Source organism: Equus asinus, chromosome 5 (assembly GCF_041296235.1).
Source record: "Equus asinus isolate D_3611 breed Donkey chromosome 5, EquAss-T2T_v2, whole genome shotgun sequence".
In the NCBI taxonomy this organism is placed as follows: Eukaryota; Metazoa; Chordata; class Mammalia; order Perissodactyla; family Equidae; genus Equus; species Equus asinus.
The window spans coordinates 106633737-106648450 of NC_091794.1; the positions used below are offsets into that span (position 1 = coordinate 106633737).

Sequence of the window (14714 nt, forward strand, 5' to 3'; positions counted from 1 at the left end):
CCCCCGGGGCCCCTCCCAGCCTCTCGGGAGCCACCCCCCGGGCGCGTCCCCGCGGGCGCGCGCTGCGGGCTCCGCCGGCGGGTTCGGAGGCGCGCGCCCCGCCCCCGCCCTCTCGCGCCCCGCGCGCTCCCCGGGCCCGCCGCGCGCGCGCCTCGCCGCCGCTCCCCTCCCCTCCCCTCCCCGCCCCTCCCGCCGCCACCCCGCCCCCGGCCGGGTACCCTCGCCGGACCCGAGAGAGAGCGCCGCCGCCATCTTAGTTGCTGCCGCTGCCTCCAGCGAAGCGCTGCCTCCGCGGAGGGGAGGGCGCCCGCGGCCCGAGCGCGCGGCCCAGCGTCACGGCGGCGGCCCCTCCTCGGACCCCAGTGCTCGCCGCGGTGCCAAGCAGCCGGCCCCGGGCCGCGAGAGCCCCGCTCGGCGCCCCGCGCGCGTCCCTGCCGCTCCCGCCTCGGGCCGGCCGCGGCGCCCGGAGCCCGAGCGATGCTGCGCCGCCCTGCGCCCGCGCTGGCCCCGGCCGCCTGGCTGCTGCTGGCCGGGCTGCTGTGCGGCGGCGGGGTCTGGGCCGCGCGAGGTAAGCGGCGGGGCCGGGCCGGGGCGCGGGGAGGCGGGTCGGGGCGCGGGGTTCGCGGCCGGGCGCAGGAGGCCGTGGGCGCGCGCGGCAGGCGCCCGGGGAAGCCAGGCTGCATCCCGGGCGGGGCACCTGGGCCCTGGCCGCCCCCTGGCAGCCCTGGGGGTGGCTGCGCGGATGTCGGGGGACGTGCATATGGGCTGAAGGGTCGGTCCACCTTCCCCTGCAGCGCCCGCAGCCTGGGGGTGCCTCCCCGGGGTGAGGTGCCGTGTACGTGTGTTGTGTGCTCAGAGGTGCATCAGGCTGGGGGTGCATGCACACTTTTTGGTGTGAGCTTACATAAGAGCCCACTCCTCCGCATCCTTTTCCGAGATCCCGGTTCCCTGCTGCTGCGCCGCGGACACCGCATCTTCGCCCCTTTCCGCCTCCTCCCAGGGTCCTTTAAACGTCTGTTTTCAGACGAGCCAAGGCTGAAACTTCTTGCTCCCCTCCCACCTTGTCACCCAAAGGTGAAATCGTGATGAGGTTTACGAGCGAGGTCTCCCCCTGTGTTAGAAATCTTCGTCTCCTCCGCCCCCGACGTCTTGGTGCGGTTTTTCTGACAGTAATTAAGACCGTGCAAGGGTTTAGATGGCTCCAACAGAAACCAAAAGCCCCTCTTTGATTCCTTACGGCCGAAATTATCTTATGGTTACTTGGCAAAAAATATTTCTGAGCGAATTGATTGTTTTGTTGTTTTAACCTTCATTCACTTAACCTTTTAAACGTTACATGCTTTCTGATATTGACTGATCATGCCGATGAAAAGCTTACGCATTGCAGATAGATGCTTCCGAATGGATCTTGGAATCGTAAACATTTTCCTTGGCCTTGGAGCAAAGTAATCTAGGTGTAGTCTATAGATTACGTGGATCTATTCTTCTGGTTTTTTTCTTTTGAAAAAATTTTTTGAGGGGAGGATTGTTGGAAGTCTAGACGAAACCGTCGTATTTCAATTTAGCAAGCTTTTAAAAAATTCTCCTTTTCTCTTCCTTGGCGTGACACATCGAGAGAAGTATGGTGTTCACAAATTACTGGGCAAAAGAGGCAAAGGCATCTTTTGTTCCATGTTCCTTTCTTCACATTGAGGATGATAAACTTTGAATGCTTCTTTCATTTCATTTCTAACATTCTTTTGCTCTGTCACATTCAGGTCTTGGTCACTAAATATCTTACTGCTCTCAATTAGATTTTTTAAAAGTTACATCAAGCTGAGTTTGAATTGTTCTTTCCAGATGTGGGATGGAGGTCTGAAAGTCTGTTATATCCAAAAAAAGGTCAAAGCTTTGCTTCTCTTGGAGAAAAACCCACACAGTAAAAAAAATATAGGCTTGGATTGGGTATTTTGGGAACTGTTCAAGTATATTTAGTTTTGTCAGTGATAACATTTCTTGTTAAAAATCCCTGTTTTCTTAAATTTGTCCATTCACTTATATTTGCTATTCATGAATGAATTACTTGGGATACTTAGTATAAATTTCAACTATGAAATACCTTCATTATGGCGGACTGACAAACCTTACGTGAAAGACGTGTTGAGTGCTTGAGTCCCTTGTAATTTGCTGACTTTCTCTAAGCTTTTCTTGGTGCATTTATAGTACTTAAGAATTGTTAGTCTTCAAAATAAAAGCACATTTAAACATCAGTTATTCTGTTGCATTTGTTTTTTGTCCAGGTTGCAAGTTAGAAAATGTCTTGTGAATATTACATGAAATGCTAATAAAACATTTCATTTTGAAATGTTAGGAATGAATTTTATGTGTAAATATGAAATTTGTGGAGCCATTCTGTGGGCTCATTTTAAAAGATCATTTCAACTAACGTGTGAATTTTTTATTGCTTCAAGACAGTATGACATGAACTGCTGTTCATACCCTAGCTTCCTCTAATGATTATCAATGGGATAAAGATCACATGTAAATTGCTGGAAAGAATGTTAGGTTTTGTAGTAAAAATTGCATTTTGACTATTGTTTTATCTCCAAAACCCTTCAATTTCACTTTAATTGTAGCCATAGTTCTCAGAAAACATCAAGTAAACCAAATATTAGAAATATCCTTGGCATGCCCTAGATGGCCGTGTCTGCAGGCTGCCTTCCTTCTCTTCAGTCAGTCAATGATCAGGAAGTAGAAAATTGAAGTAGAGAGAATAGAAAGCTTATATGAATGTTAAATAAAAATAAATGCAATCAGGTAATGCGTTTCAAAATTGAATAAATAATATTCGCTGTTACTTCCCCTTTGCACACAGACTTCTCAGTGAGGTCTGCTCCTCACCACCCACTGTGAAATTTCCTCTCTGAACCCCTGAACCCTCCCTTCCCTGCTTCACTTAGTTTCTTTCCATAGCACGTATCTCATTTGTTATTTACTTATTTTGTTTGTTGTCTGGCTCCTCTCACTGGAACATATGCCTGAAGATGGAAGGGCATTTTGGTGTTTTCTGTTCCTACATGTGTATCCTGTTTTCACCTGACAGATAGATGTTATATCCTGCAAGAAACGTTACAGACTTAGAGTATAAACTAAACTTAAATTCTGCAATATAGGTGTAAGAATTCATTAGCAGGTAATTTTTCAAGGATCCGTTCTGTTGATTACAGTATTGGGGATATTAGATCATAAAAATCAGGAGGCTGTAGCTTTGTGGCTACCACTTGGAGTCCTTTTTTTTTTTTTTTTTTAAAGATTTTATTTTTTTCCTTTTTCTCCCCAAAGCCGCTGGTACATAGTTGTGTGTTCTTAGTTGTGGGTCCTTCCAGTTGTGGCATGTGGGACGCTGCCTCAGCATGGCCTGATGAGCAGTGCCATGTCCGCACCCAGGATCCGAACCAGGAAACCCTGGGCCTCGGAAGTGGAGCTCAGGAACTTAACCACTCTTGCCCGGGCCGCCCCGAGGCCATTTGTAAACAGTCATTCTCAACTTTTTTTGAAAATGGTTTCTTAATTTGTTACCTTGTTTTTCAGAAGCAACTTTGAGGAAAAAGTCATTTGAATACAGGCTTCAGTACTACAGCTAACATTTTTATTGCTAATATTATTAGGTTAAATGTCAATAATTCTGAACGCCGGGCGGGCCTGTGGCCAAGTGGTTAAGTTCGCATGTTCTGCTTTGGCGGCCCGGGGTTCGCTGGTTCGGATCCTGGGCGAGGACATGGCACCGCTCGTCCGCGGTGAGGCGGCATCCCACATGCCACAACTAGAAGGACCCACACTAAAAAATATGCAACTCTGTACTGGGAGGATTTGGGGAGAGGGGAAAAAAAAATTTTGAATGTATTCCAATTTAAGAGCTGTAACTCGATTAACTGGAGCCTTCAGTTAACTGGAACCCATCTGTTGGCTACTTGCTACTTTTAGGAAAAGAAGCTTAAAACCAAGCAGTTTCGTAGAAATTCTTTTTCAAGAAGTTTCAGGAGTTCATATCATACATGATCTGTGTCAGTACTATTTGATTTTTGAACCAAAAAAGCATAATTAGGGGCCGGCCCCGTGGCGGAGTGGTTAAGTTCGTGTGCTCCGCTGTAGGCGGCCCAGTGTTTCGTTGGTTCGAATCCTGGGTGCAGACATGGCACTGCTCATCAAACCATGCTGAGGCGGCGTCCCACATGCCACAACTAGAAGGACCCACAACTAAGAATATACAACCATGTACCGGGGGGCTTTGGGAAGAAAAAGGAAAAAAAAATTAATACTTCATGTTTTAGAGATGAAGAATATGACTGATAAATGAAACTTTTATGATATATTTTTGCATTGAGATTAGAAAATGCCGTAATTTCATGAGACTAATTTCAGGACTTGGGGAAGCTTATTCAACCAACTTTTAATGTTTAAAATGAGGAACGTGCGGGATGTTAAAATTTTTAAGACATGAAAAAAAAAAGGATTGAATTATTTTTATTATTGCTTCCTAAGACAGGAAAATATAAGGTTTTGGATAGGGTTTTCATTTATAAGAATTGAAACAAAATAGGAGATCTGATTGTTCTGAAAAATCACCCAGAGTCTATTTCTCACATATTCTGGTTAATTGAGGTTTTAGATCATTATTCTTTTAAAAATATACTTTGCTTTTTCTGTAGTATTGATTTGGTAGGAGCAGAGGTACTTCAAGAAATGTGTCTTTGTAAATGAAATTTAAGCGATTGATTTACTATAAAAATGCAGTTTTTTTTTTTTTTTTTTTGAGGAAGATTAGCTCTGAGCTAACGTCTGCTGCCAGTCCTCTTTTTGCTGAGGAAGACTGGCTCTAAGCTAACATCTGCGCCCATCTTCCTCTACTTTATATGTGGGATGCCTACCACAGCATGGCTGCCAAGTGGTGCCATGTCCACACCTGGGATCTGAACCAGCGAACCCCGGGCTGCCGAAGAGCAACGTGTACATTTAACCACTGCGCCACCGGGCCGGCCCCCAAAATCCAGATTTTAATAGAGCTTAAGGAATGTGGATTCAAGATTGGTGGAAATGATTTACGCAGCGTCATGTTCTTGCATGGTTTTTAAAAAAAGCCTTAGAAGTGACATTTTGAACTAGTAGAGACTGCGAAGGCCGGAGAGAGGAACCTCAGACTGCCGTGGACGCGCAGTCCCCATCTTTTCCGTAGAGCCGCCACCTAGGAATTGGGCTGCTGCATTTGTCCCTGGTTTGACAGGTCCTTTCTCCCCTGTGTTTTAGGCATATTTCTGTTTGTTTTCTCATTTAACTGTAGGATATTATTATTCAATTAAGATTTTTCACTAGGTCTGTTGCTAAGGCTTTATTTTTAAAGTCCTAGGGAAAGATTCAGTTACTTCAAAGTGACTGAATTGAGAACATCTTAAAAACCTGGAAAATGCATTTGAAAGTTAACTTCTTTCCGTTCCGAATCCCCAGTGAGTAGGTGGTAGCACAGTAAAGGAAGACCACTGCTTTTCTTCTTCACCTTTGGTCAGACGCGACTGTTATCCTTCAGTCAGCTGTCTTGCACCACTCTGATTCTCTTGTGACAAGAACTCCTATAGAGTCTGCTACGTTTGTTTATTTATTTATTTATTTTTTGAGGAAGATTAGCCCTGAGCTAACATCGGCTGCCAATCCTCTTTTTGCTGAGGAAGACTGGCCCTGAGCTAACATCCGTGCCCATCTTCCTCTATTTTATATGTGGGACGCCTACCACAGCATGGTGTGCCAAGTGGTGCCATGTCTGCACCCGGGACCTGAACTGGTGAACCCTGGGCTGCCAAGAAGCGGAACGTGCGCACTGACCCGCTGCGCCACTGGGCCGGCTCCAGAGTCTGCGACTTTTCAAGTCTACCTTGAGCTCTACTTTCTTGAACTCATTGTTTAGTTTTACTTTTTTTTTAACTTTTTTTTTGAGGAAGATTAGCCCTGGGGTAACATCTGCTGCCAATCCTCCTCTTTTTTTTTTCCCTGAGGAAGACTGGCCCTGAGCTAATATCATGCCCATCTTCCTCTACTTTGTAGGCGGTATGCCTCCCACAACATGGCTTGACAAGTGGTGTGTGGGTCCACACCCGGGATCTGAACCAGCAAACCACAGGCCGCTGAGGTGAAACATGCGAGCTTAACCACTGCACCACTGGGCTGGCCCCAGAACTCATTGTTTAGGATGAAAGAAGACTTTCTTTTTGTACACCCACTCTTTTTTTTTATTTTTAAACTATTGAAATATGATTCACATACTATAAAATTCACACTTTTAAAGTTTACAGTTCAGTGATTTTAGTATATTCACAAAGTTGTGCAACCATCACCACTATCTAATTTCAGCACGTTTTCTTTTTTTCTTCTTCTTCTTTTTTTTTTTTTTGGTCAGGAAGATTGGCCCTGAGGTAACATCTGTTGCCAGTCCTCTTTTTTTTTTTTTTCTCCCCAAAGCCCCAGTACATAGCTGTATATTCTAGTTGTAAGTCCCTCCAGTTCTCCTCTGTGGGATGCAACCACAGTATGGTTTGATGAGCCGTGTGTAGGCCGGTGCCGAGGATCTGAACCAGTGAACCCCAGGCCGCTGAAGTGGAGCATGCAAACTTCACCACCATGCCAGCAGGCCAGTCCCTCAGCACATTTTCATCATCCCAAAAAGAAACTCCATACCCCTTAGGAATCACTCTGAATTCTCCTTTTCCCCCATCCCCTGACAACTGCTTTCTGTCTACTTTCAATCTACTTTCTGTCTCTATGGATTTACCTGTTCTGGACATTTCATATCAATGGAATTTACAATATGTGGCCCTTTTTGACTAGCTTCTTCCACTTAGCACAACGTTTTCAAGGTTCTTCCATGTGGTAGCATGTGTCAGTGCTTCCTTCCTTCTTATGGCTGAGTAACATTTGCTGTAGACTGAATGTTTGTGTCCCTCCAAAATTCCTGGGCTGAAATCTAATCCCCAGTGTGGTGGTAGTTGGAGGTTGGGCTTGTAGGAGGTGATCAGGTCATGAGGGTGGAGCCCTCGTGAATGGGATTAGTGCCCTTGTAAAGGAGCCCCCTGAGAGCTTCCTTGCCCTTCCACCATGTGAGCGCGTGTGGAGAAGACGGCCAGCCATGAACCAGGAAGCAGGCCCTCACCAGACGCTGAATCAGCTGGCGCCTTGGTCTCGGACTTCCAGCCTCCAGAACTGTGAGAAATAAATTTCTGTTTCTAAGCCACCCCGTCTGTGGTCTTTTGTTACAGCAGCCCAAACGAACTAAGAGAATATTCTGTTGTGTGGACAGACCATGTTTTGTTTATCCATTCGTCAGTTGATGGACTTGTGGATTGTTCTCCACGTTGTGACTATTGTGACTAATGTTACAGTGAACACTCATGTACAGGGTTTTTGGTGGACATCTATTTTCAGTTATCTTGTGTACGTACCTGGGAGTGGAATTGCGGGGTCTTTTTTTTTTTTTTTAAGATTTTCTTTTCTTTTCTTTTCTTTTCCTTTTTCTCTCCAAAGCTCTCTGGTACATAGTTGTATATTCTTCGTTGTGGGTCCCTCTAGTCGTGGCATGTAGGACGCCGCCTCAGCGTGGTTTGATGAGCAGTGCCATGTCCGCGCCCAGGATTCAAACCAACGAAACACTGGGCCGCCTGCAGCAGAGCGCAGGAACTTAACCACTCGGCCACCGGGCCAGCCCTGAATTGCGGGGTCTTATGACAAATCTGTTTAACATTTTGAGGAGCTGCTAAATTGTTTTCCAAAGTGGCTGCACCATGCTGCATTCACTCTTTCTTTTTTTTTTTTGTAATTTTTATTTTATTTTTATGTTTCCTTCTTCTCCCCAAAGCCCCCCAGTACATAGTTGTGGGTCCTTCTAGTTGTGGCACGTGGGACGCCGCCTCAGCGTGGCTTGGTGAGCGGTGCCATGTCTGCGCTGAGGATCCGAACCGGTGAAACCCTGGGCCACTGTAGCGGAGTGCGCAAGCTTAGCCACTCGGCCACGGGGCCGGCGCCTGCATTCACTCTTGACCTCTGGAATCACTCCTAGGAGCATCTTTCTAATCAGATCCATATTTAACAGTTGGTCAAGAAGAATTTCCTTAGGAGAATTTTCACTGGCTGATATTCTTGCTCTAAGGATAGACTGGCATTTCATCCAACCCGCTGCTTTCTCTTGCCATTGTCTATCATATCGTTTCTACCCAGGACCTTAGACCTTGGGTTGAAAGGAACTTTGACAGGTCTGTCCTCTACACTCAAGTAGCCTTCCCTGTAGAACAGACGTTTCTTCACACGTCCAGACAACCGGTCAGGCAGCCCTGGGTGCGAGCTCACAAAGCAACCCTTTTCTTACAAACGGTGTTGGACACTCAGCCTGCTTTCCTCAGGACTAAATCTTATCAAGCCGTCAGATCTGTGCTGGCAGGCGGCCCTGCAGTGTTGTTTTTACCACCTCTCACTTGAAGAAAGGCTGAGAGCCTTGTGGCCCAGCATCCATCGCCCAGGCCCTGGGTCTGGCTGTGATCTGCGGAGTGCGCATGTACAGTGCTGCAGACACGGTAGTGGGGGACACGCCCCCAGTCCCCAGCAGAGCAAAGCTCTAGGTGCCCTGAGCAGGATTTCACTTTACGAAAGGAACTGGAAGAAACACTAGAATTCTTGGACTGAAACTAATTTAGAAAATGACATTTCTTCATTCATGACGTTTTTGTTATGCTAATCGGCTAAAAAGTGTGCTTTGTTAAAGTTATTTTGCCTGATCGTTTGACTTTATTAATTACCTATTCATTATTTACCCAATCTTCAATCACAGTATAAAACACTTAGAAATTTGTCTTTAGATTCAAAATGAATTTCAAAACTCAGTAAAAATGAATGTCATCTTTGTTTAATACCTACTTCAAGTGTAACAAAGACATTTATTCTGAGCTCTTCCTAATACTTAAAAAAATTTTTTTAATATAATACAGTACTTTTGTTTTGAAGACCACCAAGAAAAAATATTGTCGTAAACTCAAATTGAAGATAAGTAAAACTTGAGAATGATTTGTGTAAGGTTGTCTTTTATAAATTGGCTTTTAAAGAGCATAACTCATTCTATCTGAAATGCAGAATCTAGTCACATTTAATTCTGCATATTTCACATGTAGTTAGTGATGCGTATTGATAGAACCAGCTGCATGATACGTGGGGCCAAACGCAAAATCAAAGTGGGGGGCCCCTTTGTTCAAAAATTATTACGCATTTCGAGATGGCAACAGCATTAAACCAAGCGTGGGGCCTGGCACACCCGGGAAATGGGTCCTGAGTATCGATGGACTCGTGTGGTAGGGTGTTGACAGTCAGGATGTGGTCCTCTGGGCGCCCTCTCAGGAACCAGCTGACGCACAGCCGCCTCAGCAGCACCTCCCGGCTGATGCCCCCTCTCCTGGTCGGAAGACTTTTCTTCGCTGGTGGTCCCACGGTGGAGGCTACAGGCTCTTCTCTGTCCCCTGGCACCCAGCAAAGGACAGACGATAACAAGTTCACAACAGACAATTGAGTGCGTCGGAGGTGGAGTCTGGTTGAGGAATAGGGTCGCTTTTGTTGGGAGATTAAAGCCTTTGTATGTTTACCTTTAAAACGCCTTGACTAACTCATGCCAGTTTTCTATTACTTATGGAATTAGTAACAAGGATAACAAGAAATAATTAAAATTCTTGGATAATCCCTAATCTTTTTTTGCCATGCGTTTCCAATGTTTATCAGAGTAGCTAGTAAGTAGCAGAATGTTCTGGTTTGAATTTAATGTCCGCCCTCGGCCCCACTCCTTTGGGGCTACAGTTATTAAAGGACCAGTGGGAGACTGGAAGGCGGGCAGCAGCCGTTCTCAGTGTTTGGGCACCTCGGTTTCTGCGGCTGTGTTAGTGTCAGGTTACCTTGATAATCCTCGGCCTGGATTATACCCCGAATTGGCAGTGTTTCTGATCTTGCTTCTGAGTTGTTTGTAAATATCCATTTATCTGCCTGGGATTCCTGAATAAAGTATTTTCATTTGGCAAGAGTTTAAAAAGTCTGTGCCCAAGGGTACGAAGCCTTCTCTTGCTTAATTAAGAGAAGCAACTAATCATCGTCTATTAAACATTCAAAGCCTAGAATAGAAAATGACTTAGATGCTTTTTTGTATGAAATCTGACATTTTTAAACTTCTAACTGGAGGAGTATATACCAGTGGGATAGTTTCGTAACGTAGTCTGCCCCCTCGCCTCATGGTAACTTTCGTTAATAGTAACTGCAACATTAATATTTGATGAACTGTGTTAGATCATAAATGCCAGTGATTACTATATATTTGCTTATTCAATTGATGGAGTTTATTAATCGCATTTTTTTCTAGAATTATTCTGAGTATTCTTGAAAGGTTTGAGATTTTTACCACTACTTTAAAAAATTAATGCAGGTGGGTCTGAACAGACTATGTCTTCATTGCAAAGAAAAATCTTTTGTTGTTGAGTATATGCGTATGTGGTTCTCAGTGCTGATGGACAGCATGAAGCCAGAGGCAAAGCGAAAGCAAGTAGAGGTTTAGGCCAGGGTTTGGTTGTTTAGGCTTGAAGGGAGGAAGCTTAAGGAGCTTCCTGAAGTTTCTATTTTATCTAGAAGCTCAGCTCAGTGGGGTGGGAGAGCAGATAGGGATCTGGGGGCAGAAGCCTTGGCTTAGAATAGGGCAGTCCTGACTGTCCCTTGTCTTGTGGAAACCCAAGGACGGGTAAACTGAGGCAAGCTGATGCACTGGGCAGTGGTGGAGCCCCCAGTGGTGGCTAACAGAAGTTAGTCCGTGTCTAGTTCTGTCAGATTGAGATTTTTCTTCTGAATTGCTCAGATGCTTTTTTTTTTAATTTTAATTTTTTGGGGGGAACATTAGCTCTGAGTTAACATCTGCCACTAATCCTCCTCTTTTTGCTGAGGAAGGCTGGCCCTGAGCTAACACCTGTGCCTGTCTTCCTCTACTTGATACGTGGGACGCCTGCCACAGCATGGCTTGACAAGCCGTGCGTAGGTCCATACCTGGGATCCTACCTGGAGAACCCGGGGCTGCCGAAGTGGAGCCCGAGAACTTAACCGCTGCACCGCCGGGCTTGGCCCCGCTCAGGCACGTTTTGTTTCCCCATTCTCAGATTGTATTGCCTGGGTAAAGTGGACTCCCCGCTGGCTGGGACTCCTTGACTTCTGCAGCTCTGTGACATCTTCTAGTGACTGTTGTCAGCTGTCTTCACCCAGCTTTGTCTTGAGATGTTGTTTCCTGGGGCTCATTTCTGGTTCCCAGAGGACCTGAAAAGGCAATTCATATCCAACTATTAGGAATTCACATTGGAACGCAAATTGTGTTTTCCCCTGGAAACATCGTTATAACTGTTTAAACTCTAAAAGTGATGGTCAGAAACCTGTCTAACCCATAACAAGTGAAAATCAGGCAAATTTGCAATAAAACATAGCACACGCACCATTACAGTATTAGTAATTATATAAACCAATGACGACGTGCTGGTTCAAGTTTTGTGGTAAGTAGGTCTTGCAGTAGCTCTAAAAGATTCTGCGGGGAGGGTCAGCCATGATCAGACGCTCCTCGGCTCACACCTGGAGTGAAGAGGAGACCGAAGTAAAAGGAAGATTGAGGAGGAGGAAGGAGCCCAATTACCTCACTGCTAGGTGACCTGGCCTGTGAGAGGAGCGGGGAAGATAGCCTGTACTTTGTGATCTTGAAAAGAAGAAAGGAAGCAGAGGGAAGAGACATGGGCCAGTGAGACCCCTGGCGCCCAGGTGGCAGCACTGCCGGGCCGGAGTGGCTGATGGGGGACGGAGTTAGGGGAGCTGGGAGGAGAGGCAGGGCCGGTGCCCTGGGTCATCTGCAGGTTGCACGTTGTGTGTCCGCCAGGCCAGGGACTGCGTGTCTATGCGGGTCATCCCTTTCAGAGAATACTTGCTAACGTGCATCGTTAAAAGGAATCAATCAGGGGCAAATGTACTTAATGTTTTTCGTCAAAGAAAATTTTACCTAAGAATTGCTATTTAAAACCATTCCTTGAATTTTCCAAGTTCCTAAATCTATATTAAATTTACCCCCTTGTGGAGTCATTTTACTAAAGTAAATGTAAAAAAAAATGTGTTTTACGTAATGCCAAGTATTCTTGATGGAATTGTATGTGTCATTTACCAGAAGTCATCCCTTCTAAGTGATGGTGGCGGTAGTGACTTCTGATGGTAACGAGGAAGCGGTCAGCTGCAGGCCTCCTCTTGTTCTGTAGGATGGTAGGTTGATCTCTAAGGCAGTGTTTGCTTAAGTGTGTTACATGGACAGGTGTTACTTGGTAAAAGGAGTCTGTTGGTTACCTAAGTTTGAGAAATGCTGTTAAACAGGTTTCATTACTGCAGGGCTTCTCAGAACCTTTAGCATACTCATGTGTGTTGGAGAATGGCTGAGGGGGGGGTGGGGGATGGTGTAATCAGCATTTATCTAACTGACTTGACCGTGGACTCTTCCTGGAGCATCGTGTGGCACCAGTGTTCCTAGAACACACTTTGAGAAATACTGCTCTGGCTCTCCCCCAGCCTGCTTACAGTAAACAAAGAAAAATACAATTTATTTATTTATTTATCTTTTTGCTTGAGGAAGATTGTCACTGAGCTATCGTCTCTGCCAATCTTCCTCTATTTTATGTGGGACACTGCCACAGCATGGCTTAAAGTAGTGTGGGTCTGCACCTGGGATCCGAACCTGCAAACCCCAGGCCACCAAAGCAGAGTGTGCTGAACTTAACCACTATGCCACTGAGCCGGCTCTGAAAAATACAGTTTAGTGCAAAAAGGAATAAGTTAAAATGACCTAAAATACTGCCTCTCTGAGATCATTCATCTTGACACTTTTATGTATATGTCTATATTTTTTTCCCTTGTAAAAATTTACGTAAAGTTTTAAACAAAATGAGTTCATTTTATACAGGGTGTTCTATAACTTTCTCAAAGCCATTCATTAAATATTTGTCATGGGTATAGTGGGTATAATAACCCGTTAGAAGGATGCAGTGAGATGTATGTAATCCTTTAGGATTTCCAGACTGTTTGGTGTCAGAACTCCCATGCTCTGAAAAGTTGTTGAGGACCTCAAAGAACTTGTGTTTACGTGAATTTCATCTATCAATATTTACTCTGTTAGAAATTACACTGAGAGCCTATTAAAATAATTATTAATTTATTTGAAACAGCAGTAATAAACTCATTTTTTTAAATGAAAAATCACTACATTTTCTAAAACAAAAAGCAATTTACTAAGAAGACTGGCATTGTTTTACTTTTTTGCTGATGTCTTTAATGTGGGTTTAAGAGAAGACAAGATTCTGCATTTAACTTGTTATCTGCTGTTTGGGTGAAGTCGATGAAGAAAATTTGGCCTTGCTCAGATATGTAGCTGGAGAAGAGAGGCCTTTGGGGACCCCATGAAGGGTCGTGGGGCCCCCCAGCGTCTGCAGACCATAGTCTGATACCTGCAGCCCTGGGGCAGGGTTTGGTGTCAAAATACAGTTGGGGGACGGGGCCGCCCCGTGGCCGAGTGGTTAAGTTCCTGCGCTCTGCTTGTCTGCCCAGGGTTTCGCTGGTTGAAGTCCTGGGCGCGGACATGGCACTGCTCATCAGACCACGCTGAGGCAGCGTCCCACATGCCACAACTAGAAGAACCCACAACGAAGAATACACAACTATGTACCGGGGGGCTTTGGGGAGAAAAAGGAAAAAATAAAATCTTTAAAAGAAAAAAAAAGAAATGCATCTTTTTTTTAAAAAAAAATCAGAGTTAATTCACTTATTCCTGTAATCATGTCTCTCTTACTGACCTTGTCACTTGCTTTCTGGGGTGTAGAAGACAGGAGCGCAGGGGCCCTCAGGCCTGGCTTTGCCTGCAGTGTACGGCGCAGTCTGCTGTCGCCCAGCGAGGGGCCTTGTGGGGGCGGTCAGGACCCGCACGTGTGGCATCAGGGTCTTGTGTGCCTGTGCGTTATTGCTTTGGTTTTCTTTTTAATTTTTCTGTGGGGACACATTTTTAATGAAGGAGAAGGCAAGAATGGGTGAAAAAGTATAAGTAGATGTTAAAAACAGGTTTCTTTGGGCGTTTGGTAGTATACCCTCACCTTATTAGTATTTTCTGTGGAATGAGATCTAGAAAAAAAACAAGCCTCTTCTTTTTTAAGTTCAATATTTAAAAAAAGAAAGATTACCATCTTTGGTTTTCCTCACAAGATGGCCCTTTTGAGACCTTTAAATGGCTGATTTCATTGTAAAAATGCTTTTCATAAAACTACCACAACAAAAGAAGTCTGTACTGCTGTTCGCGTCGTCCTCCTGCAGAATCTCAGGGCGTTTTCTCAGAATTGGAGTCAGTTGTGCTTGGGCACGTACCTGTCCTGTCCATCTGGCAGGGAAATTGTTTGGTTTGGCGTTTCCCTTGATCACGGATGACCAGTTTTCGGCTCGACAACATTCCATAAATCCACTTTCCCCTTGAGAGGTCATCTAATCCTTTCTCCCCTTTTATGATAAGGTCCTTTTATTTTAAAATCTGGCAGTTTGTCTTCCCGCTTAAACAATCTGGCTATTTGTATATCTTTGCATTAGAATATTACGTACTTTTACACCATTAAACTTAAAATATCTCC

The 14714-nt window shown here is 45.2% G+C and overlaps 1 protein-coding gene across 4 annotated transcripts in view; it reads left to right on the top strand.

Annotated features, from left to right (window-relative positions):
* Positions 1–232: 232 nt before the first annotated feature.
* CLSTN1 (calsyntenin 1) overlaps positions 233–14714 on the top strand; it is a 74177-nt gene continuing 59695 nt past the window's right edge. For 3 of the 4 annotated variants that reach the window (XM_070511140.1, XM_070511139.1, XM_070511141.1), the window contains exon 1: positions 330–568. In XM_070511140.1, coding sequence (XP_070367241.1) covers positions 478–568 — 91 coding nt within the window. In that variant the 5' untranslated portion in view covers positions 330–477. Of the gene's footprint in view, positions 569–14714 lie in introns of all 4 variants that reach the window. The other variant, XM_044769640.2, reaches the window with a different exon arrangement.